The sequence below is a fragment of the Chamaea fasciata genome, unplaced genomic scaffold (assembly GCF_029207755.1).
Source record: "Chamaea fasciata isolate MVZ Bird 193981 ecotype frontalis unplaced genomic scaffold, bChaFas1.0.hap1 SCAF_26, whole genome shotgun sequence".
Classification (NCBI taxonomy): domain Eukaryota; kingdom Metazoa; phylum Chordata; class Aves; order Passeriformes; family Sylviidae; genus Chamaea; species Chamaea fasciata.
In genome coordinates this window covers 4,378,531-4,401,230 of record NW_027094111.1, presented here as the reverse complement: position 1 = coordinate 4,401,230, position 22,700 = coordinate 4,378,531, and the positions used below count along the sequence as shown (strand labels likewise).

At 52.3% G+C, this 22,700-nt stretch overlaps 3 protein-coding genes across 15 annotated transcripts in view; 2 read left to right on the top strand and 1 right to left on the bottom strand.

The window, feature by feature from the left end:
* The first annotated feature begins 153 nt into the window (after window positions 1-153).
* Window positions 154-4,452, top strand: RPA2 (replication protein A2). Of its 2 annotated transcripts, none has more exons than XM_066204583.1 (9): window positions 154-255; window positions 396-508; window positions 582-683; window positions 758-871; window positions 1,548-1,622; window positions 2,511-2,624; window positions 2,908-3,018; window positions 3,124-3,198; window positions 3,822-4,452. In XM_066204583.1, the coding sequence occupies exons 1-9, from the start codon at window positions 240-242 to the stop codon at window positions 3,873-3,875; spliced, it is 774 nt and encodes a 257-aa protein (XP_066060680.1). In that variant the 5' UTR covers window positions 154-239; the 3' UTR covers window positions 3,876-4,452. The 2 variants fall into 2 exon arrangements, with proteins under 2 accessions (XP_066060680.1, XP_066060679.1); XM_066204582.1 differs by having other exon boundaries at window positions 155-255; window positions 3,104-3,198.
* Window positions 4,453-6,393: 1,941 nt separating this feature from the next.
* On the top strand, window positions 6,394-12,675 carry XKR8 (XK related 8). Of its 3 annotated transcripts, none has more exons than XR_010723888.1 (4): window positions 6,394-6,689; window positions 7,225-7,421; window positions 8,163-9,085; window positions 12,590-12,671. XR_010723888.1 is itself a non-coding variant. In XM_066204578.1 (4 exons), the coding sequence occupies exons 1-4, from the start codon at window positions 6,394-6,396 to the stop codon at window positions 12,635-12,637; spliced, it is 1,143 nt and encodes a 380-aa protein (XP_066060675.1). In that variant the 3' UTR covers window positions 12,638-12,675. The 3 variants fall into 3 exon arrangements, 2 of the variants coding, with proteins under 2 accessions (XP_066060675.1, XP_066060674.1); XM_066204578.1 differs by having other exon boundaries at window positions 8,163-8,764; window positions 12,590-12,675; XM_066204577.1 differs by lacking the exon at window positions 12,590-12,671 and having other exon boundaries at window positions 8,163-9,670.
* A 191-nt stretch (window positions 12,676-12,866) lies between these two features.
* The window catches only part of EYA3 (EYA transcriptional coactivator and phosphatase 3), a 38,865-nt gene continuing 29,031 nt past the window's right edge, over window positions 12,867-22,700 (bottom strand). For 8 of the 10 annotated variants that reach the window (XM_066204567.1, XM_066204571.1, XM_066204573.1 and 5 more), the window contains 10 exons: window positions 21,579-21,771; window positions 20,681-20,820; window positions 20,046-20,129; window positions 19,372-19,461; window positions 17,992-18,050; window positions 16,510-16,667; window positions 15,098-15,212; window positions 14,604-14,725; window positions 14,267-14,367; window positions 12,867-13,426 (listed from right to left, as the gene is read on the bottom strand). In XM_066204567.1, coding sequence (XP_066060664.1) covers window positions 13,346-13,426; window positions 14,267-14,367; window positions 14,604-14,725; window positions 15,098-15,212; window positions 16,510-16,667; window positions 17,992-18,050; window positions 19,372-19,461; window positions 20,046-20,129; window positions 20,681-20,820; window positions 21,579-21,771 — 1,143 coding nt within the window. In that variant the 3' untranslated portion in view covers window positions 12,867-13,345. The remainder of the gene's footprint in view (window positions 13,427-14,266; window positions 14,368-14,603; window positions 14,726-15,097; window positions 15,213-16,509; window positions 16,668-17,991; window positions 18,051-19,371; window positions 19,462-20,045; window positions 20,130-20,680; window positions 20,821-21,578; window positions 21,772-22,700) is intronic. The other 2 variants (XM_066204570.1, XM_066204572.1) reach the window with 1 other exon arrangement.

The following is a 22,700-nucleotide window of genomic DNA, read 5'->3' as shown; positions in this document are numbered from 1 at the left end:
TCCGGCCGCGCCCCATCAATTCCAGGCCGGGCAGCGCCCGCTCTCACAATGGCGGCGGCGGCTTCCGCACGGCCTCTTTCTATTGGCGAGAGCGGGAAGGCGGAGGGACGCGATTGGCTGGCGGCCGGCAGAGCGGCGCTCTCGGATTGGGCGGCGGGCGGCGGCGCGCGCGGGTCGGCGCGCGGGCGGTCGGCGGCGGGTCCCGGAGCGGCGGCGGCGGCAGTTCCCGGAGCGGCGCCATGTGGAGCGGGCACGGTGCGCGCCGGGCCGGGCGGGCCGCGCTCGCCGCCTCCGGGGGACGCGGGGCCCGAGGGGCCGCCGCTCCCCGTGATGGCGGCAGCGCTGGGAAGGGGGGCTGAGCCCCCGCCTCACTGTCCCTCTCTTTCCCCCCTTAGGGAGCTTCGATGGCGGGTACGGCGGCATGGGCGGCGCGGGGCCCCCGGGCGGCTACACGCAGTCCCCGGGCGGGTTCGGGTCTCCCGCCGGCGGCCAGGCGGAGAAGAAGCAGGTAGGCCGGGCGGGGGCCGCGGGAGGGGGCCCGGGGCCGGGGCCGGCTCTGACGGCCCCTCGGGCCCTTGCAGCGGAGCCGCTCGCAGAACATCGTGCCCTGCACCGTGTCGCAGCTGCTGGCGGCGGAGCAGGCCGACGAGACCTTCCGGATCTGCGACGTGGAGATCTCGCAGGTGGGCGCCGGGGCGGGCCCGCGGCCGGAGGGGACCCGCTCCCGGCCCGAGCAACCTTTTCTCCTCTGCCGCAGGTCACCGTGGTGGGCATCGTCCGGCACGCCGAGAAGGCGCCCACCAACATCCTCTACAAAGTGGATGACATGACGGCAGCGCCGATGGACGTCAGGCAGTGGGTTGATACCGATGTAAGCTTTGGATTTGCTATGAACAGGCCGCTTTAGCAGCGTTTGAGGGCAGCGGGTTGTAGAATTGTACCGTGTCTGAACTGGAAGGAACCTGTAAGGATCAGTGATCAACGCCAACTTCCTACTTGTCACAGAGCTTTTTAATCCAAAAGATGTGGCTTTTCTGGGAAGTATTTTGGGGATAACGCGTCCCTGAAATCCAAGGAAGATGCTGTGTAGCAGAGGTCGGTGGTGGTGTATATGACTGTCTGCCTGTTTAGTATAGCTGAGTTGAACAGTTTTGAGAGGGAAATCAGGCAGATGTTCAGTTGCATTACTGCCAGTTTAGCGTGAGTTTAAAAATGGCTCTGGCTCACCCCATCCCCCAGCCAGATTATGGAATTCAGGAACTAATTTTTTTACTATTTGAGCTTCCTTTCCTCTTGTTGCACTGTGAGAATCTCTCATAAGTGGACAGAGACAGCAGAGCAGACAACTGGCTCTGACTGCTCTGAAATGTATGCTAATGTTTTTATTTATTTTTTATTTACAGTTACATTTCTCTAACTCCTCTTACTCAAAAATGCGTTGTTTGTGCTTGCTTGAGATGAGCCTGCTTTGCTAAGTTGCTTATTGTGATAATGGAGAAATAAAAACATGAAGCAGCAAACCTCTCTTTTTTTCCCCTCTCTGTCAGGAAGCAGGAGGTGAGAATGTTGTGGTACCTCCAGGAACTTATGTTAAAGTAGCTGGTCACCTTCGGTCATTCCAGGTAAGGTCGTGTTACCTGTGAACGTTCTAATTGTTCCTGAGTGCAGAGGACTATTTCAAATGAGAATCTTTTCAAAATTCCCCTCGTCACCAGTGTGTTTTCAGCAGAGCAGAGTTCTGGCCACCACGTTCTGGGGTGTTGGTCAAGCTTAGACCAAGTTCTGGTTCATTTGGAGACTTCTTGTACTAGTTCATGTAGCTCACGTGGTTTTTAAATATTCAAATAATGATGCATGTGCATTAAGGCATGGTGTAGTTAACTCCCAGATGGTTAAAAAAGGGGAGTGATTCTGTCTCCATTATCTTTCAAAATCACATCCCTCTCCCAGTGCTTGCTTGCTCCCAGGGATGGGGGGAATTGCAGGGGTCCAAGTGAGAAAACCCATGAGTTCAGATAAAGGCAGTTTAATAAGTAAAGCAAAACAAGGAATTCACTCCACACTTCCCATGGGGAGGCAGGTGTGCCTCTTCCTCCTCCTTTCACCAGTTTTATAACTGAGCATGACACTGGCTGCTCTGGGTTCTCCCATGGGACAGTGGGGGTCCCAGCTGTGTCCCTTCCCAGCCTAGTAGTGGTGGAGCTGTGTGAGAAGCAGGAAAGCCCTTGGCTCTGTGCAAAGGTTGGTGAGCAACGACTAAAACATCCCTGCATTACCAACACTGTTTCCAGCACAAGTCCAAAACTAGCCCATGCTACTGTACCCCAGCCGAAAGCAGCACAAGATGTAGGTCAGGACATTTTAGATGAGCTGCAATGCAGAGAAGGTCTCTCCCCACTGTTATCCCACTCCTGGAGGGAATGGCTGGGTTGGCTGTTAGGCATCTTCATGTTGCTGTAAATTGTTTTCTTTGTTTGTTTGTTTGTTTGTTTTGTTTTTTCCTCTGAAAGAATAAGAAGAGCTTGGTAGCATTTAAGATCATGCCTCTGGAAAATATGAATGAGTTCACCACACACATACTAGAAATTGTCAATGCACATATGATGCTCAGAAAAAATCTTATGGTACGTACAAAGATCCTGATTCCATTGTGGCCCTTCCTGGGTGGCTGGTGATCGCCCAAAGAGGGACCTTTTGCTGGGAGAATTGCCTCATTGTGGGGCTGGAAAGCTTAAAGCTGGGCAACACTGAAGGTGTAACAGGAGTCCTGGCTTCTTTGGAGGGAGATTGTGTCGCAATCCACTTCCATAAGAAGCTGTTTTCATTATTAGAAATAACAGTGAGTCTTTAACTCTGCAGGCTTGGGCAGCCTGGGTAACCACAGCACTTTTATTCTCATAATTCCAGTCAGCGTCAAGAGTGCCACAGTCATTTTCCTCCACTGGGATAAGTGACATGGGGGGCTACAGAGGAGGTGGCAGCCTGCCAGTGAACGGGCTCACGGCGCAGCAGAGCCAGGTGGGTGCCAGCAGCTCTTCTGGGAGCACAGCAGTGGCAGCAGAGCCTCCTCCAGTGTGATGAAGTGTGGTTCTTGCTCACCCAGGTGCTGAACTTGATCAAAAGCTGCCATGTCCCAGAGGGGATGAGTCTACAAGACCTGAAGCAGCAGCTCCACAGTATGAGTATGTCAACGATCAAGTAAGTGTGTAGTAATGAAGGATGCTATGGAAAGCCAGGCAGTCCATTCAGAGGCAGAGAGGACAGTGGTCACAGGAGCCAGAGCTTTTGAAAGATTCACTGCCCTTAGTGAGCTGTTGCCAGTTGCATTGCTCCTTGTTATCAAAACAAGCTGTTAATCAGTTCAATGGCCACGTACTGCAGTGCCTCAGTAGCATTTCTCCTGTTCAAGGCCTACCTTGCTCTCTACACACTGATAAAATACCTAGGAATAACCTGTTCTGTTCTACTTCACTGTCTCTTATAACTTCTTCTTAAGACATACAAAAGTAGTCGTTACCTTCCATGACCTTTGTATGTTCTGTCCCCTCTGAAGCAGAGTGGTGGGTACTAACTTGCAAGTGCAGAGTGGTGACTCAAGCAGAGTCTGAGCTTCAGGGGGGGCTCATTGCTTTGGAGAAACTTCCTGTGTCACTCACACTGCCCACGGGACAGAGACACCAAGAGCTTCCCTTGGCAGCTGCCAGGAGGGAACTGTGGGGACGGGGTCTGTGAATGGGAATTACCTGGCAGAAAGGTGGTGACTTACCTCCCTGTGCTAACTAATTGCTGATTAGTTACCATCTGTGGGGTTTTTCTTCAAGGCAAGCTGTGGAATTCCTCAGCAGCGAGGGACACATCTACTCCACGGTGGATGATGACCACTATAAGTCAACGGATGCTGAGTAAAGTTCCTTCCATGTGATTTTAGTTCCAAGCAAATGTCTGTCCATGTTTCAAGATACCTTGCTGAGCTCTGTTGCATGGAGGGTGACCTTTGCTCTTTGTGGGAAGAAGTCCTGGTTACTCAGTGAAAGCTGACTCCTTGGGATTCAAGGACGAGCAGAATGTGTGTGATTGTGGTAATTGGGCCTGATTCTGTGCTCTGACCATGTGACTGAAAGCATAAGCAGATGTGGGAAAACAGAAGTGCTCAAAGCTTCAGAGTTTTCACTTTGTTTTGGCTCCTTAGAGAACGCCTGTTAGAAAGAAGAGCCTCTTCATGATTTGTCCTTTATTTCTAGAGCTGTTTCTCCTAACTCAGCTTCCATGCCATTTTCTTCACAAAGTGGGTAGCCAAGAGTAATCTTCCACTTATGTACAGCAATCATGAGAAGATGTTTTTATTGTTTAGTTTGTGCATTTAAATCTATATTTGTACTAGAGAGAGCTGATCTTGTTATGAGAGCTTTTGAACTTTTCCAATAAAATGTTAACTTGGGGCACTTTGCATCACGTGTGACTCCTAGACGCTTTTCTGCCTTGAAGAAGAAAACTGCTTGACAAAACCTGGGGATAAAAGCACAGCTCCTGCTTTCAGTTTAATTATCCTTATTTTTTTTTTTTCCTTAGCTTTTTACTTTGAAGGTTCAAACTGAAGTGAATGTCTGGCCAGTAAGAAATTAAATAAATATTTGTACTACTGAAGAAAACAACAAATATCAGTGTTCCAAATAGGGCCAGAACCATTTTTGCCACCAAAACAGACTCTCCAGGGAAAGGGTCACAGTCCCAAGGCTGCCAGAGCTCAAGAATTGTTTAGACAACACACTCAGGCTCAGGGTGGGATTGTTGGGGTGTCCTGTGCAGGGCCACGAGTTGGACTCAAGGATCCCTGTGGGTCTCCAGCTCAGAACATGCCATCCTGTGCCAAAGCACATGCATTCTGTGCTTTTAGCTAAAGCTCAGATGAATTACACCGTGTGAAACAAGGTTTTATTCTTTAAACCATTTTTAAAGCATAACAGAAAAATAGGATACAGGTTGATACTGGTGGTGGATTGAGGTGGACAAGAACGATTTGTGTTTCCTGTTTCTCTGCACCCCCTGTCGTGTTCAGGAGGTTGCCGGGTGGCTGCTGCAGGATGTTACTGTCGCTGCAGTCAGTGGTGAGCTTCCTGTCATAGGAAACAAACGGCTGGTGATCGTTTTGCAGTTGTAATGGCAGCAGTTCAAGAGTCATGAATATTCAGGAGCATTTCACGTGTGTAGTGTAGGTGTGGGAACCACTGCTTTCTGCTTTCGTGGTGAAGGTGTTGCTGAAAAGCAGGACCCAGATCTTACAAGCTGAACTGCGCTTGCTGCCTGCTGGGTGGGAGCTGCTGTGCTGTGCTGACCTGTCCTTCAGCTGCAGCTTGCTAATTGCCCAGGGTCACGGGGCCTGCTGGGGTCAGAGGGCTCAGTCTGGTGAGCCCTGGGTGTTCAGGAGCTGCAAGGGTAGGGTAGAGTTTCTGTTGCCTGGGACTCGTAAAGTGACCTGGCTTTGCAAAAGCGGTTCCTTGTGGGCACGTCCATGGGAGACCCAGGGGCTCTGCTCTGCCAGGAGTTACTGCTGGGGCAAATCCCGGTATCCTGCTTGGTTCAGTGGCACAGCTGTAGCCCGTGGTGCACCTCTGCGGCTAAATCATGCAGTAGGTGTGTAACAGGTGAACGTCTGGCTATGGAGTTGAGCATATCTAGAAGACGAAAGTACTGTAATTTCCTTTTTGTAGGAGGCGTGCAGGTTAGGAAGAAAATCCCCGAGGGTTTTTGGAAGTGAAGACGAGTGGAATTGCTTGCAGTCAGGAGAGCAGCTGTGCAGTTGTATAGCACGGTCCCGCGCTGGCGGTGCCGGGGGCGGCTGAAGCAGAGCCCCGTGCGGCGCCGTGCCGGCGGGACTGATGCTCCAGCCTGTCCTTGCCTGGCTGTCCCCCGAGCACACCCCGGTGTCCCAGCCCGCCCTGACCCTCTGCGGCGGGGCCGGAGCGAGCCAAGGTGCCGTTCACCAGGGCGGGCTGGGGGGAGCAGCCGGAGGCGAAGGGCAGCGTCCGAGCAGCCCTCCCACGTTCCGAGCACCGGGCACCTCCAGCCCGCTTCCTCCCGCGCTCGGCCCCTCGGTGTCACGGCGGCAGCCGCCGGGCAGGGGCGGTGCAGGGACACGCGGGCCGGGGCTGCGGGGCTCGGGGGCTCTGCCCCGGGGCAGCGGAACCGCTGCGGGACACGGGGGGGGCGCCAGGGCCCCGCGGGGCTGCGGCCGGCCGAGAGCGGGCAGGGGCCGGAGCGGCTCTGCCCCCGCCTCAGGCACGGCCGGGGGCTGAGGGAGCGGAGCCGGGGCCGCCGGCCCGGGGCGGGCCCTGCCAGGGGGTGGGTCCGGCCGCTGCCGGCGCCGCCGGTTCCGGGCCCGGCCGTGGGGCCCCGATGTCTCCGCGAGCGGCCCCGCCGCGGTTCGGGCCGCTGCAGTTGGCGCTGGCGGCGGCGGGGACGGTGGCGGCGACCCTGGACCTGTGCATGGACGGGTGGGTGGCGGCCGAGTACGCGCGGCGCGGCCACCCCGGCTGGGCCGCGCTGTCCCTGTCGCTGCTGGCCGCCGCCTCCGCCGCCGCCCAGGCCTGCAGCTGGCTCTGGCTGCGCTCCGACCCGCCCGCGCTGCGCCCCGCCGTGCCCGTGGGGCTGCTCGCCGCCCTCCACCTCCTACAGCTCGGCTTCTTCTTTAGGTACGGCGGCCCCGCAGCCAGTTCCCCGCGCGTCCCCGGGCATCCCCCGGGCCCCGCTCCGCCCCGGCCTCCCGCCGGGTGCCCGAGCCTCTGCCGCTCCCTCTCGGCCCCTCCTGACCCCGGGCTGGGGGTGAGCGGGGTCCCGGCTCTCGGGCAGAGCGGTTCGGCCCAGCTGCGGCCGGGTGGAGTGTGTCGGCGGCAGCCGCCTGTGTCCCTGCCGGGGAAGTTTCCCTCCGGCTCTGCGCTGACAAACGGAGCGGCCTCGTCACGGCCTTGGCGCTCCGGGCGTTGAGGGGCAGGGAATAATCCAGGCAGGTCCGCCGGGGTCGGTGCTCCGTTTTTACACTTGCACTTCACCCATGGCTGGGCGCGGCGTGGCTGCTCTGGTGCGTGGTTTGGGCAGGGGGAAGGGGGGGGTTGGACATAAATCGGTGGGGTTTGTTGTCAGGAGTTTATTGACCTGTCAGGGCAGCGTGGGGACCAAGGTGTGTGGTGCCTTTCGTGGCCCCCCACCGCCAGCTGTGTCCCCACGCAGGTGCCTCCACGCTCTGAAGGTGGGCTGGAGGGTGTGCTGGGCCAAGGCAGAGGAGGAGGACGAGCAGAGACACATGGCCTTCCTCTCCCACGACATCAGCATGCTGCGTCTCTTCGAGACCTTCCTGGAGAACACCCCGCAGCTCACCCTGCTCCTCTACATTATCCTGCGGACAAACAAGGCTGAGCTCTCCCAGGGTGAGGGGTCTGGGGCCAAGGGACGGCGCTGCGGGGGTGCAGCCTTGGGGTCAGAGTGGGCTTGGATGGGGCAGATCAGAGAGGCTTGCCAGGGGCTGGGGGACCCAGCAAGACGCTTGTAGTGTCATTCTGCTCCCATGTCACTCCTTCCTTTGGCATGTCACGCTATGGGGTGGACGCCTGTCCTGCACTCGCGTGCCCCAAGGGGTCATGCTGAGCTTGGGGTGGGGGGGTTGAAGCTGGGGGACCACTGTGGTCAATCTCTTATTGCCTCAGGAGAGGCTGAGGGTCAGGTGTGTGATCAGGTGCCTTCTGGGGAGTAGGGAGGGGCTGATGTTGGTATGGGTGAAGCCCAGGCTGCTGAGCGGGTGCTGTGGTGCCCTTCCCGGGGTGGGGAGCAGGTGTCACTGCAGGGAAATGGGGAGCGCAACAACGTGGGAGCCAGCACTCACCTGCCTGTGTAGGCTGAGGGCTTCCATGCCTGGGAGATGGGCTCTGCAGAGCTCTTCAATCCCAGCACTTCTTCCCCATCTTCTGAGCAAGGCCAGGCACCAGCCTCCTTGTCCTTGGGGAGGGCAGAAAGTCAGGGGAGAGATGCAGATGCTGATGCTCTGACCCTGACAGCAGCTGCTTTTTGAGCTGGGGGGAAACTCATTTTAACAGTGGTGGCCAGGGAGAGGTTTGAGCCAGGCTGGGCCACCCCTTGGTGCCCCCTCAGCATTTTCACCTCTCTGTTTGCAGGCCTGGGGATGGGCACCGCGTTCCTGTGTGTGTCCTGGTCTCTGCTGGACTACCACCAGTCCCTGCGCTCCTTCCTGCAGGACAAGTACGAGCTGAGCAGGGGCTCTTCCATCATCTACTTCCTGTGGAACCTCTTCCTCATCTGCCCTCGCATCCTGGTGGTCGCCCTCTTTGCCCTGCTCTGGCCCTACGGTGTGGCTGTCCACTTCCCCCTGGTGTGGCTGGCCATGTTCATCTGGGTCAGCCTGCAGGGCACGGACTTCATGGAGTCACCGGGCCCCGAGTGGCTTTACCGGGCCATGGTGGCTGTGATCCTCTACTTCAGCTGGTTCAACGTGGCCCAGGGGAGGACTCTGCACCGCAGCATCATCTACCACGGCTTCATGCTGGTGGACAGCACGCTGCTGGCCCTCGCCTGGCTCTGGGGCCGGGCTCCTTCTGAGGAGCACTCCTACCTCCTGCCGGTGGTCTGCGCCGCCCTGCCCTGCTACCTGCTGGGGCTGGGGCTGAAGGTCACCTACTACAAGTGGCTGCACCCCAACGTGCAGGTGCAGCAGGAAGGCAGACAGGACGAGGTGGATGCCAGTGGAGGGAGTGATGAGGTGGAGTTTCGCTCGTTTTTGGAACCAGACCTTGTGAACAGGAGGATGCAGTGGCTGGCCCAGACCCACTTCACCTTGTCCCGGCCGGCACGGCAGCACTTCCTGAACGGAGCTGCTGCTGCGGAGTCTGCAGTCTGAGGGCAGCTCCTCTAAAGGGACATGAGGGGGGAGGTACACCTGTTGGTTGTGCCCCCCAGGCTGTTATTTTGGACAGCTGGAGGAACCTGCAGAAACCAGGGGTGGTGTGGAAACACCCGATGAGTCCCATGGTACTCAGCACAGCTCCCATGTCTGTACCCTCAAGGAAAGCCACGGTGTTTGGTGAGTCCAGCACGTTGTGGCATATGGCTGCGCTGCTGCGGCAGCTTTTCTTGTTATTTATTACTAGCTTTTCAAAAAAGAAAAATGAAAACAAGAGCACTGGTTTATTTTCTCTGTGCCTTTCCCGTGCCTGCTGCTGCCGTTGCTGTGCAGGGACACGGGTGGTGGGGCAGGGATGTTTCCTCCATGGTTGTGGCTATCTGACCTTTCTGCTTCCAGCTGGGATTTTCCTCCTGTTTGTTTTGGCATTAAGGTCAAAGCTCACCTGTTATCACTGTGTTCAGGGAGGGATGGGGAAGGAGCCTGTGCTGGGAGGAGTGGCTGCAGGGTGGCTCAGGGCTTCTAGCTTATTACGGACACCTCACGCTCCCTTGGCTGCCATTCCCCCCACCACAGCCTGGGCAGCGCTCCCGAGGCCATGACCAGGCTGGAGCTGGCCATGGCGTTGCTGAGCCATAGGTAGGTGTGGTCAGCAGTGTGGTCAGTGCTGTGGCAGCTCCAGGGCACTGACACCCAGCCCTTCCCAGGTGGGGCTGCCTCCTCCCAGCTCAGTGCCAGACCCGGCAGGCCCCAGAGCAGCCCCTGCCTTTTGCTGTTGCCCAGCTGGCAGCTGTGGCACGTCCTGGCTGCCCACAGCACTGACCTCTGGCTCCTTCCCCTCACCTCCATCACACCCCTCCCGGCACCCCATCCCAGGAGGAACTTCCATACCAGGGCAGACATCTGGATGCAGCTGGAGGAGCAGCTGAAATGCTGTTTCACAGCTGCTCCTGTAAGCTCAGCCCTGCCCAAGGCCAGCAGCACTGCAGCAGAGCGTGGGGGAGAGGTGTTTGCTTGTACAAGAAAATGGGAACGTTTGTGCAGGAAGCACCATGTGCCTCCTCTGAGCACCTCAGCAGGGCCCAGGAGCAGGTCCCTGCCCCACTGCCTCCCCTCCACTGTGACCTGTGGCACCCTGAATGCTCCTGGTGCTGCCAAGCCTGGCTCGGGCTGTCACAGGGGCAGGGACTGACAAGGGGGCAGAGAACAGGCTGAAGCACTGGCTATAGAAAATAAAGACTTTATTATTTTTTTCCAGTTCACAGGACAGTTCCCATTACACACCATGAACAGGCAAAGGCCCCACAGCCAGCAGCACCTGGGACTCACCCCTCATAGCACAGCACAAGAGGTGCCGTGGGCTCCAGGGGTCCTACTGCTTCCCACCGGTGCCAGCACAGACATCTCTCCAAGGGCTGTTGGAGGCAACAGATACTAGTGGATCAGGTGGTTTCTAAAGCCTCTGTGGCTGTGTTGAAGCTGAAGGGGAAGCCAGCAGCACCCAGGTGAGCTCAGGTGCTCTGGGCCTGCAGGCTGACTGTCCTTCAGGTGTTCGGGTTTGCTCTCCCATAACCTCTGACCTGACTGTAGCTGAACTGGTGACAGAGAAAGGAGAAAATCAATGCTTGGATAGAGATGCTGTTCTTGCCTCAAGAGAGACAGGAAAAGGCTTAAATCCAGCCAGCAGAGGAAAAAAATAAAATAGCCAGGTCACCCCTTTATAAACAAACACAGAAATGTACCATCAACCTCCTGTTATAAAAGTACTTTACATACATTCAAGGAAACATCATATAAATACCAGTATGAAATGTCAGTGGCTGCGAGTTCCACACTCAGCTAAAATTTTACCAACATCTTAAAATTTCCTTAAAACATTTGAAGTAAACGAACACAAAGCACAGCCAGCTGCCAGGCAGCTCAGGCCTGCAGGTGCAGCACCTGCTGCCAGTGCCTGGGCAAACCCAGCCCCTCTCCAGCACGGCTCTGCTCAGCTGCTTCTGATGGGAGCAGAGCACTCGGGCTGCTCGGCCGTGCCGGTGGTGGGAGGTTAAGGCACAGGTTTTAATCCCAAAGTTCAGCCAGCTGGAGTACGACATGTGCTCCCAACAGGCTGCTGCACAGGCTGGGTCAGCTCCCAGACCTGCTTACAGGAGACCTTTGGATGGGCTGAGGGATGTTCAGCATCAGCACAGACTCCTCTGTGACTACAGCCGAGTCCTGATCCTCTGGTGGCATTTCCAAGCCTGGGAGCAATGAGGTTGCTCCTCACCACAGCTCTGCCACTTCACAGGGACCCCAGAGGAACTGGACTCTCTGGACCCAGCAGTAAGAGGGCTGAGCTGCCTCAGCTGCCTTGGAACAGGTGCAAACACACCTGAGCTCTCCATTTGGCGTAGACGGAGAACATCCCTGCGTCCTGCTCCCCTTCCCAAGTCCCCTGCTGAGCACTCCCAGCACAGCCAAACACCCTTCCCTCTGTGACACCACAGCAGACTCCTCACATTTTCCATGGGATGAGCAGTTCTGCTGCTGGCAGGCAGCAGCTCCCACATGGACATCATGTTCCTGCTGCAGAGCTCCTGGGGAAACACACACACCCAGGATCCACCAGGGATCAGAGCACAAGGCCAACACCTGGCAAGGAGCTGAATGGAAAGCAGATCACTCCTGACTCCAGTGACCACCCTGGAGAAAGACAATCGCCTTTGATTCCAATTTAATTAATCTTAAAAAAAAAAACCCAAAAACAAAAAACAACCAAAAACCCAAAGGGAAGCTGGAACTGGTACCATGTGAGATAGACCTGCCAGGTCCAGTCCCTGAGCACGAGGTATCCAAACCCCTGGCTCTAGGCACCTTCTGCCCCATGGTCACTGGAGCTCCCAGGGCACAGCAGAGCCTGTGCCAAGCTGGCCCAGCAGCTCCCCCTGCACTGATGGAAATTAACCCTCAGTAATTAATGCCACGAAAGGAATGCAGCAAACATCCCTGCCTGTATGAGCACAGCATTTGGGTCAGTGTCCTCCCTGCAGTGACAGACTTTCAGCCCCGTCTCCCAAAGGCTGAAGTGGGGCTGATGACCACGATCTGGAGGGTCTGGGTGCAGCCATGGGTCTGGCTCTGCAGGAGCAGCAGCAGCAGGTCCTGGGGCACAGCACACACCCGTCCTCAGGGCACCTGCTGATCTGGTGCCATCGGGGTACGTGGGGGAGACCACCAAACACAGCTTGAGTTGGCACAAAATCAGCCCCTGTGCCAGCCCCAGTCCTCAGCTGGCTGCTCCTGGCCAGGGGAGCTGCAGGTCACTGACTCCAGCCTCTGTTTCTGAGACAGCAGCAGAAAAATCAGCATCACCATCCCTCCCAAGTGCTCCATGCTGCCAAGTCACAGTGTCTTAGAAAATTAAGTCCCTCTTAACAAGGTGTTTGTTTTTCACTATGTAGTTAAGCTAATGCAAAGAATATAAGAAAATTGAATCTGATTCTACTAAAAGGAACTTACAAATAGGGTCAGGAACACAGAGGTGAAGGTTATACCCTAGCCAGAGCCTTCTCTGCAACATTCATGAGGATTTAGGAATTAGATCATTCCCACTCCAGGTGAGGACTCTGTTCACATCTGAGCAGTCTGCACCAGTCTGCTGTACCTGATGTTCACAGGTGGTTTTGTTTTTCTTTGCAGGGAAAATCTGTGGGATCTACAGTCCAGACCAAGGCTGGAATCCAGTGATCTCCTGCTGGCTAAAAGGACTTGTGCACACACTGACTAGAAGCCACTGGGATCAACTCAGAACACCAATACTTGCCTCTACAATGAATCCACATATCCCAGAAGCATTCCCTTACCTTTATATTTTCCAGTAATCCCACACTGAGGAAATAACATATGGACATTGTAATAAATTAACTGTTTTGAACACCCAGGGAAGGAGAGAGGACACATTTTACAGCAATAGAGGTATTTTTGACATTTTCATTAATATTTCCTATGAAGAAAACCATAGCTCTTCGGCTTTGCAAAACAAGGGAAATTTAAGCTCTGCCATCAGCGTTTTCCTATAAAAATAAAGTTTTGTGTTTACTTGGGTTCTATAACTAAGCCGAATAGAAAGGAGAAGGCTCTTACAAATAAATCTGCTGTTTTCTGGCCCCTCCCTCTGGAGACACATGTCAGAGGCATTCAGCTGGCTCTCTAAGTCCCTTCTGCAGACAAGCTCTAGCTCTGCTGAGTCAAGGGCTTCTTTACAGGACACCTCTGGACTTGGCAGGGCCCGTGCTCCCGAGGACTGACCTGCTGTCATATTCCACTGTACAGTTTGCATTAATTATGTTTTCTTCATCAAGCTGAAAAGTGAGTCCCCAAACACGTGAGATTTCTCCCCCCCCTTGTAATGGAGAGGGCTAGTGGGAGCTGCAGTCACGTCTTTGCTCCAACTTCTTACAGGAAGTCTAACTCAAGGGCTTGGTGAAGGGACACGAGGTCAGCGTGGTTTGTGATCCTCCAGAAGGGCATGTTGTGCTGCAAAGAGAGAGCACAGTCATGTTGATGCAGGATTTTCAGCTGGGGTGGAAGCAGGCTGGGCAGAGCTGCAGGGCTGTGCAGTGTGGTGGTTCTGAGCACACCACTGTCAGGACAGACCTCAGCTGTGTGCACATCTGTACCTGGAGCCCATCTTATGTGCACATCTGTGTGTGACAGGCACCAGCACTGAGTGTCAGCTGCTCACAGTGGAAACCTTGGCTGTGAGCTGCTGCTGCACCCAGGAATGCCTGTCCAGGGCCCCCAGCACACCTGCACAGGTGACAGCTCTGGCACATGGCAGAACATGTGAGGCCTGCAGTGTCAAGGTCCTGACAGTCATCTTTGCACCTCAACATTAATTAGCACAAGTGAACAACCCGCCCAGCCCTGTCCAATCAAACTCTTTGCTCCTTGATTGTAATCCAGCCTAGTGGCAGGTGCTGTATTCATCTGCTGCTGTTCCTGAGCCCTGACTCCTCCACACTCCTGAGAAACTGCAATGTCCTGATAGTCACAGGCTATGATCAGTGTATAGAACAAGGGTGGAAGGGACTTCCAAGATCACTGAGTCCAACCTTTCAACATACAACACACTACACTAAGACACTGCTGACAGGGACAGTGTTACATGCAATTCTAAACAGTAAAAGAGAAACTTTAAACACCCAGGAGCCAGAAAACTGCCCATCTCAACACAATGGAAAATCTCCTGCACCAAAGGCAGACTTTGCTCCTGGCTGCCCTGGCCTGAAGTTCAGCCTTGGAACAAGAGTCCTTGTAGGCAAAGCCTGCCAGGACCTTCCCTTTGCATTGCCCCAGCTCTGCAGTCAGACCCACCTGCTTGGCTGCCACCTCCTCATCACGCCCATCTCCAATCACCACGTAAGTGACCTTCTTCCCAAACCGTGACACGATCCTCTCGAAGCAGCTCTCTTTGCCTGCCAAAGACAATCCCCCTGTCAGGAGCCTCAGGCAGAGAGAAACAGAGCCTGAACAGGTCCCTTCCTCCCAGTACAGAAACACAGCTGGTCTTACTGGGCAGGGGGAGCACCCAGTTCAGCTCCCAGCCACAGCACGGGGCTGTTCAGCTGCAGAAATAGAATTTCCCCATGTAAAAATCCCAGCTATTCCTCAGCAGATGCCACAGTGCCAGAGACTTGGCACAACCCCTTACCTATTTTTGTAGCACTATAAATATTTTCAATGGGAAACACCTCGCCCAATCCATACAGAAGAACTTTGGCAAGAGCTGGCATCAGTTGGGTGGTTGTGATCAGGATGTTCTCACAGTTTTTTCTAAAAGAAGAAAAACACTTGTAACAGCACATCTACTGGCAGTGGTGCCAGCACTGCTCCAGGCAGTCTGATCAGCTTCCCCAGGTGCCATGTGCTTTGCTGTCCTGCTTTCAGGAGGTGTTTCAGGACAAGGTTTTGCAATTTTTGCTTGTTTGCTCCTGGCAGAGTTGCCTGTCAGAAAAACCATTTGGTGAGCAGGGGGATCTTGCTCACTACAAGGGGTTGCAGCAGAGAAACAGGGACGGAGTTCTTGCCCTCAGTCACTTGGCACCTGTGCCCAACAGCAGCAGTGTGACAGGGGCAGTGCCCAGCACAGCTCCCCAGGGTGAGAAAGGGCTGAGAAAGCCTCACACGCACTCCCAGGTTCCATACCTGGACTGGATGAGCAGCAGGGATTTTAATGCAGTTTCCAGCCAGGAATCTGTCAGCACTTCTATGTCGGTCCTCAGGCGCTGCAGAGCTTCCCTCTTCTGTGGGCTGAGCAGGCCTGGAAGGTGAGGAACACGTGTTTGCCTGGCAAGCCTGACACAGGGAGGGCTGTCCCCAGTGCACCAGCTGCCTGCTCTGCAATAACTGACACAAATGAAGGCCTCTGGAAGCTGGACTGTCTCAAAGCAATGAAAGAAACCAGCTCCCAGTGACAGGAATGAGCCCAGACATCCATCCAGGAGTCTGACTGTGGGGAACGAGGCAGACACTAACCTGCAATTATTTCAACGCATTTCTCAGGACACAGGCACTTCTCTTGTACAAAGCACTCACAGTAGCAGGAGTCCAAGGCCACAGAGAACTCCTACAGTCACCCTCTCTGACCTTCTGCTTTCCAAGGACCCTTTCCACTTTAAGTCCTTTTACATATCTTTTTTAAACCACTCCCCCTTCTTTTTTTCCCATGCTTGTAATTGCTTTTAGATATAATTTTCTTCAAGTCTCCAGTTTTGAATTAAAAGCAGACAGAAGTGGAGCCCATTTCTGCTCCTGACAGTAAACACAGCAAGAAAGGAGCACATGGAGCCGGCATCTCTCTCCCAATTCCATCCATGACACATCAGCCCCCCTCACTCCAGCCTTCTGTTACACCAGTTCCCTGCGCTGAGGCCACAGAGGGACCCACCGCAGGCTGCACTGACAGCTGCTTCATCATGTAGCTTTCCACAGGTCCTGAAAAACTCTGCATCCAGGTTTCCCACAGCATCCCTTTTCCAGGCATGGCAATGCCAAGATTCAGACTCAACAGAAAACTCATCCCCATTTGCTCACTATGGTTTGCACGATTATGACTGCTTTGGAGTTGAAAGGGAAGCAAAACTAGAAGGGTTTAAGTGACTTTGTGAAGAGAGAGCAGAGAAGACATGTGAGACTGTGGGCCTGACAGCCCAGGGGTGACCACTGGATTTCCTGACAATGGCATGACCAAAGGCAGACTTTGCGGAGACAGGAATGAGCAGCAGGGCAAATGAGTCATTCAGGCCACTGCTGAGCAGAGTGCCAGCAGCCCTCCATACCAAATTAGCACAGGGATACTATCTGCACCAAAACTTTTGCCTCTAGGACTGAGTGACCATCCTTCTCTCCACGATAAATGCCAGCCTGCACTGGCACACTGTTCAGTTTCGGAAGACGTACCCTCTTAGATTCCATGGAAATTTGATCCCAGTTAGCACTAGGAGAATGGTTTGCTTCTCATGTCCACACATCAGGAAAGCCAAAGCTCTGAGGAAGGGCAGAGTCTGGCCCCACCAGGTCTGTTCAGTGCTCAACCCTCGGTGCAGGTGACCACTCACCTCCAACGTTAGTTTTGTATTTGTTGTAGATCTCGCGTACCCTGCGGTAGCGGAAGGCCAGTTTCCTCATCCAGTCCACTCCTTGCACACCCACCGAGGAGCTGTGGTTTGCATTGCTGCCCGAGCCACTGAACCCATCCGTGGAGAAGTTGTAGTTGCTGTTCCAGGAAAGCAGATGCGTTAGCTGTGCCACAGCGGCAGAACCACTGTGGCACTTCTGGCGGCGCTGCCGATGGCAGCGGCTGGAGAACACCACGGGGAGATGTGGGCCTGGTATTTCTGGGTCTGAGAGATTTCAGCCTGCTAGCAGCTGTTAACTTTTTCCCAAGGAAAAATTTTTAAAGAAAGCTTTTTCTCAAAACAATCTTGGCAAACAACTCTCCTTTCTCAGAACAATGTTTCTCCAGGTGGTGTTTTGCTGTTTCTCTGGTTTAACCCATGGCATTAGAGAGGTGTCGTTCCTATTCACCAACCATGGTAAGTCTGTACTGGAACACCTTATAAAAGGTAGTAAGAATTACACAATAAAGCCTTCTTTTTCTATGGTCTTTGCCTTCTGAAATATTTGGAGTATTTCTTTCGTGTCCTACAGCGACCAGGAGGAGCTGCACAAGCACCCTGGCATCTGGAGAGCAGAGCCTGGCTCCTGTGGGAATGCTGACATCCAACTGCAACTGCTGCACTGATACAACTCCTTTCACACCCTCCACTACAAAACCTTCCTTTACTCTTTGGCTGCGCACTCCTCTGCCATACAGAGCATCCTTCCCACTGACCCCTTCCTCATCCTGCAGCAATAAATCTCAGCACAACATCTTCCAAACACAGCGTCCATGCCTTTCCATCACAACTGCAGCTCCACAAACAGATGAGCTGCTTCACCAGTTTATGACTGCAGAAAGGAAGTCTTGCTTCACCACTTTCCCTGTATTTCTTTCTCCCTGAAAGATCTTTCTCAGACTTTTACATGAGCCAGCTCAGTAAAAAAACCTACCTCGCCCTGTTTGATAGTGAGCACCTTAAGCTCTCGGAGGGATGCAAACCACAGGGGGACTTTCAAAGGTCAAGATCATGGAATCACAGGATGATTTAGGTTGGATAGAACCTTCAAGATCATCTCACTCTAAACCCCTGCCATATGCAGGGACATTTTCTACTAATCTAATTAGAGTAACCATTAGATTAGGTAACTAATCTAATGCTGTCATCATGAGGTCTGAAGCGTTGGTTCTCCATCTCTCTGTGCTTGTCACTGAGCACAGAGGCAGCATTCAGCAGTGGGCAATATAATTCACAGTACAATTTCAAAACTCTTAATGCTTTGTAGGTCTTCAAAGAAATGTCCCCCAGCAAACAAACACTTTGCCAGGTTTCATCCCCTGCACAATGCTGAGCTCCATCCCTTAACCCCATCTGCATTTGAAGTCTTCACAAAACCCAATTCCATCAGCAATACATTTCCTGCATTCATCACTACTACACCTTAGATCTTGGCCATTGTCATCAGATGCCACATCTTCTATGTGTACCTGGTCACACTCCTGTTAAAGACAAAAAAAAACAAACCAAAAAAACCCAAAATAAAGTCATGCTGTGGTAATCCAGAAACACACTGACATTGGCAGATTAAAGAATCTGTGATAGAAACCAATCCCTGCACACTTCCCAACAGCAACAAGCCATGCCACAAACCCACAGAGCTTCCACTAGCTGCCAGTACTGGGTTTTACCTCCCAGCCCCTAGAGGTCCTTGCCCAGCCTGGGATCTTAAGTACCAGAAAGGATTGAAAAAAGCACATTTCTGTGGCATTTTGAGTTGTCTGAAAAAAAAAAAAAAAGAACCTCAACACTCACTGAATAGGCTGGACTCAAAACTCACTTGTCAATTGAAACCCTTCTGCCATTTCAAAAAAGCAAACAAAACAAAACCACGCCCATAGCACATTATCTGGTCAAGGATTGCTATTCCATTCTCTCACCATGGGTCAGTAGAGCCACAGCAGTGGCTCTGGGGCTTAGTGCAGCTGATTTAACTCACTAACCAACACCTACAGCAGTACATTTGTGGCTGAGTACACAGCTAACACATCCATGAGTCCCCTGCCAACACAAGAGATTATTTGGCATTTTCATTTGGTTTTTTGTTGCTTTTTTCCCTGAAGCAGGGAGGTAACTCATTACCACCTTTGCAAAGTTCACTGCTGCCAGTAGTCACAGCCCCAGTGGAAATATCATTGAAGTCTCTGTTTGCATCAACAAAACCATCTTGTTTCTCCACGATGTGTGTCTGTGATACAACTAACTGGTTCCTGTTCATATTCATCCTTCCTAAGCCTTTAACTAGTGCTGTGAATTCTGCAAATTAAGCTGAGTGGAGTTACATCAAGGACAACACAAACGACAAAGGGAGGGTGCTGTGGGTCCTCCATGGGTACAGCCTGCTTGTCTATGCAGTGTGTCCTTCAAAGCTGCTCCACAGCCAAAGTCACCTCCTGCATTCTGTCCTTGGCTTAGTCACAGCCCTTGAGAACCGACAACCTCAAGGTTGCCTTTTCCTCACATCTCTGGTCTCCATTTCAAAAGAGGACCACTGGAAGCAAAGTGCTCACCAGTCCAGAAATGCAAATACAGGATGGATCAGACATCACTCTTTTCATCAGCAGGGGTTCAAGCAAAAACCCAGCAGAATCTGAGAGAGCTCCTGACCCTAGAAGGCTGCAGAATGCCTGTCTGCACCCCTGATTTGGCCATGCTTACAGCAAGCAGTAAGAGGCTCTGAAGCACAGAGCCCTCACAAAGAGTGAGATGTAATTCTGACATGTTAACGTGGAGTTCTGCCTTTCAAACACATTTGCCACGTACCTCCAAGTCATTGAAAAACAAGTGAGTATCAGCAACTTCAAAAATCATCTCCTCCATGGACAGACCTGAGCCAATCACTAGAGTTGGATCCTGGAAAAACACAAAAAGAAAATGTAAATGCACTGTGGATCCAGGCAGAAGGGAATTGTCATGAATCTCTCATCAGTTAAAACTGCACGGAGTTTCCACTGTATATCAAACCTGGCATAATTCCAGCTACATTCAATGGTGTGAACTACAATTTCCCTAATATTTTAAACAACTCAATTAAACAAAAAAAACCCCATCAAAACCCAAACACTTCAGTGCTCCACAGGAGAGACTGATACATTTTCACAGTCAGCACACATACAAAACATTTAAAAATCTGCAATGTATTTTGAAGGAGAAAAAACACTCCTTTTCCCTATGTGCAAGGACCTCACGTATTTCCCACTGAGGATGAAACCAGTCTGACAGACTTGCACTGTAAGAAGGGACATGGTGGTGACATCCACGTCCTAGCTCTGTATAAAGCCAAATTTATTTCTTTCCCTGCCCCAAAGTGCCAACAACTTAAAAGTACCACCACAGAGAGTTAAAAAAAAAAAAACAATCCTATTCTTTTTCCAAAGACTAACATTTAATTCTGCATGACAGAAATGGTTTTTCTTCAATGGAAAAGACAGTATTACCTTGCCATATTTTTGAGCATAAGACCCTGTGAGAAGAGAATGGAAGATGATGATGGTCTCATCCAGGTCCCAGAGGAACACCCGCTGCGGAGAGAACAAGAGTGGGTTAGAGCTGAGATATTCCAAGCACTGAACTGCAATAAAGGAACAAGTTTTAGAGTTAATTTTGCGGTTAGCTGCAGTATACTTCAATAGGTATGAACAGCAGTTATCATCTTACAGGCTGAACACTTTCAACTCTTCTGTTTATTGCAGTGGAGTTTATCTGCTGTCACAGAAGTACACAGTCAGCCTATGGCTGTTTGGTCAAACTATTTCAAAAGCTTAGAAGACCTTTTTTACAATTAAAGTGGTGAGGCACTGGCACGTGTTGCCCAGAGAGGTGGTGGATGCCCCATTCCTGAAAACATTCAAGACCAGGCTGGACAGAGCTCTGAGTGACCAGACATCTACTTGAAGAAGTCCCTGTTCATTGCAGGGTGGTTGGACTAGATGACCCTGAAAGGTCTCTTCAACCCAAACCATTCTATAATCACCTTTCATTTCCATGGGGATGGAATGAAAAAAAGGGAGGGGAATTTGCACCATCACACTATTCTGCAATGCTACCTATAGAAAAGAAGATCACTATTTACCTCCAGTTCACTGTCCTGTGAGGAGGAGGTATCTGCTTTCCTCTTCCCTCTGTTCTTTCCAGGGATGTTTTTTCTTGCTTGCTCATCTAACTCTTTACTTGCTGTTGCTCTTGGTAGCAAAGGACTTGTGGATGCATCTCCTGGAAGAAAGAAATCAAACAGCTCTCATCCCCTTGTGCCTCAAAACAAACACCAATACAGCATTGGCCACAAACCATCTTAGTAAAAGCTAAGATGTTACTTTACTATGGGGATGCAGTAGTAGTGAAACCCTGACTAGAACATAAACCACGGTTTCTTTGTCCCATCATTTCAAAACAGCTCCATCTCCTCAATTCAGTCCCCCAAAACTGAGCTATTGCAAGAGCTACTGCCTGCAGGGCAAAGCCAGGGCAGAGCACCCTCCATCCTAAGGCCTGGAACCCTGCAGACATTCCACTACCCTGGAACTACTCCATTACTCAGCTGTGTCTATTTAATTTAACAGACAGCTGGATATAAAAAGAGTAACAGCGATGATGTTGGCCCTGGAGACACAGCCTTGGCCAAGCAGCATGGCCACGACTGACAGGGACACGTGATGGAGCCTGGTAAGAACACCCTTCCTAGGGAAAGTGTACACCACCTCCTGCACCTTTCCCTCCTGCAGCCAGGTGTTCAGGGCACTCCCTCTCCCTGGGGCACACAGAGTGCCTGCGTGTCCTGGAATGGCAGCAGCAGAAGCCTTCTGATACGTAAGTCTGGCTGGCCCACCACAATACTCTGCACACCAGTGAGAGCAGCCTGACAAGGCAGGCAGGTGTCCCATCAGGCCCAGCATGCCAAGATGCTGCAGGGACCCTTTGGAGGTGTGTCCCCACAGCTGCCCCGGCCCTGTTGAGCTGAGTGTTTTACAGACCCGCCTCACCGGAGGAAGGTCTCTGCCCCGCCCGTGCCGGCACCAGGGCGTTTGGTTTCTCCTCTGGGTACGTGGTGGTGGATAATGCCAAGCTCTCTGTGCTGCTGTCTGCTGGTGGCACCACTCCAAAGCCTGAGCTCGGGTAACAGCTCTGGTACTGACTCTGGCCAAGGATCGTGTAGGTAGGATATTCCTGTTGGAGGAAAGAGTTAGTGATTGTAAGAGACCTCATTCAGAAAACACTCCCAATCAGGATGACTTCTGTATTACAATATCCTGCCCAAGAAAAAATCCCAGCAAGAGCACAGTCTGACTTTATGCTGTTTCATTCTGCATATGTGAGACATGCCCAAAAAGGGCTGAGAGCTCTGCCTGCCCAACGGCTCCTGCACAGGCAGGTTTTGCAGAGGAGACCAGTGATCACAGGGCCATTCCTCTGCTTCCAGTGTCTGCAAAAATTAATTCATAATGGATGAAGTGACAGTGAGAGGGGAGTTGAGTGGAAGCCAAGACATCAATGCACTCTGTGCTGTGGAATGTGTGGTTTTGTCTTGCATTTGACTTCCTGCATTTGACAGTGACAGAAAGCAACCTTGGGCCTCGTTGAGGGCACAACTACAGGATAAATGACCCTTATTCATGTTCTGACTTCATCAAGCTATAATTCTGCATGCTGGAAGGTATCCATTTATGAAAACTACTTAATTCATTTAGGTGATCACTCAGCACCTGTGCTTGAGGATTTTAACTTCTGCTACTGACAGTAAAAAAACGTAGTGACCCCAAATGTCTCATCACACTATTCTGGTCCACAGTGCTCTTCCCCTGAAGAGCAGCCTGGGTTTGTGATCCAGGTACCTTAGTCTGAAATACTAAATCTTTTTTTCTCCTTTACAGTTCCAAACAAGTTTATGTTTAAAAAGCAACAGCATAAGCACAGAAGGATTTTTGTGCATCCACTGCATTTTCCACACTCCCTGTATTCTCCTTCTGAAAAGCTGGACACTGAAAGCTTCCTTTGTATATCCAAGTACTCAGAATGGCAGACAACCACCCACAGAGGAAAAAGGCAGGGGGAAATGGTCTTTGCTGGCTTGCAGGGTTGCCTCACTTTGTTCTAGT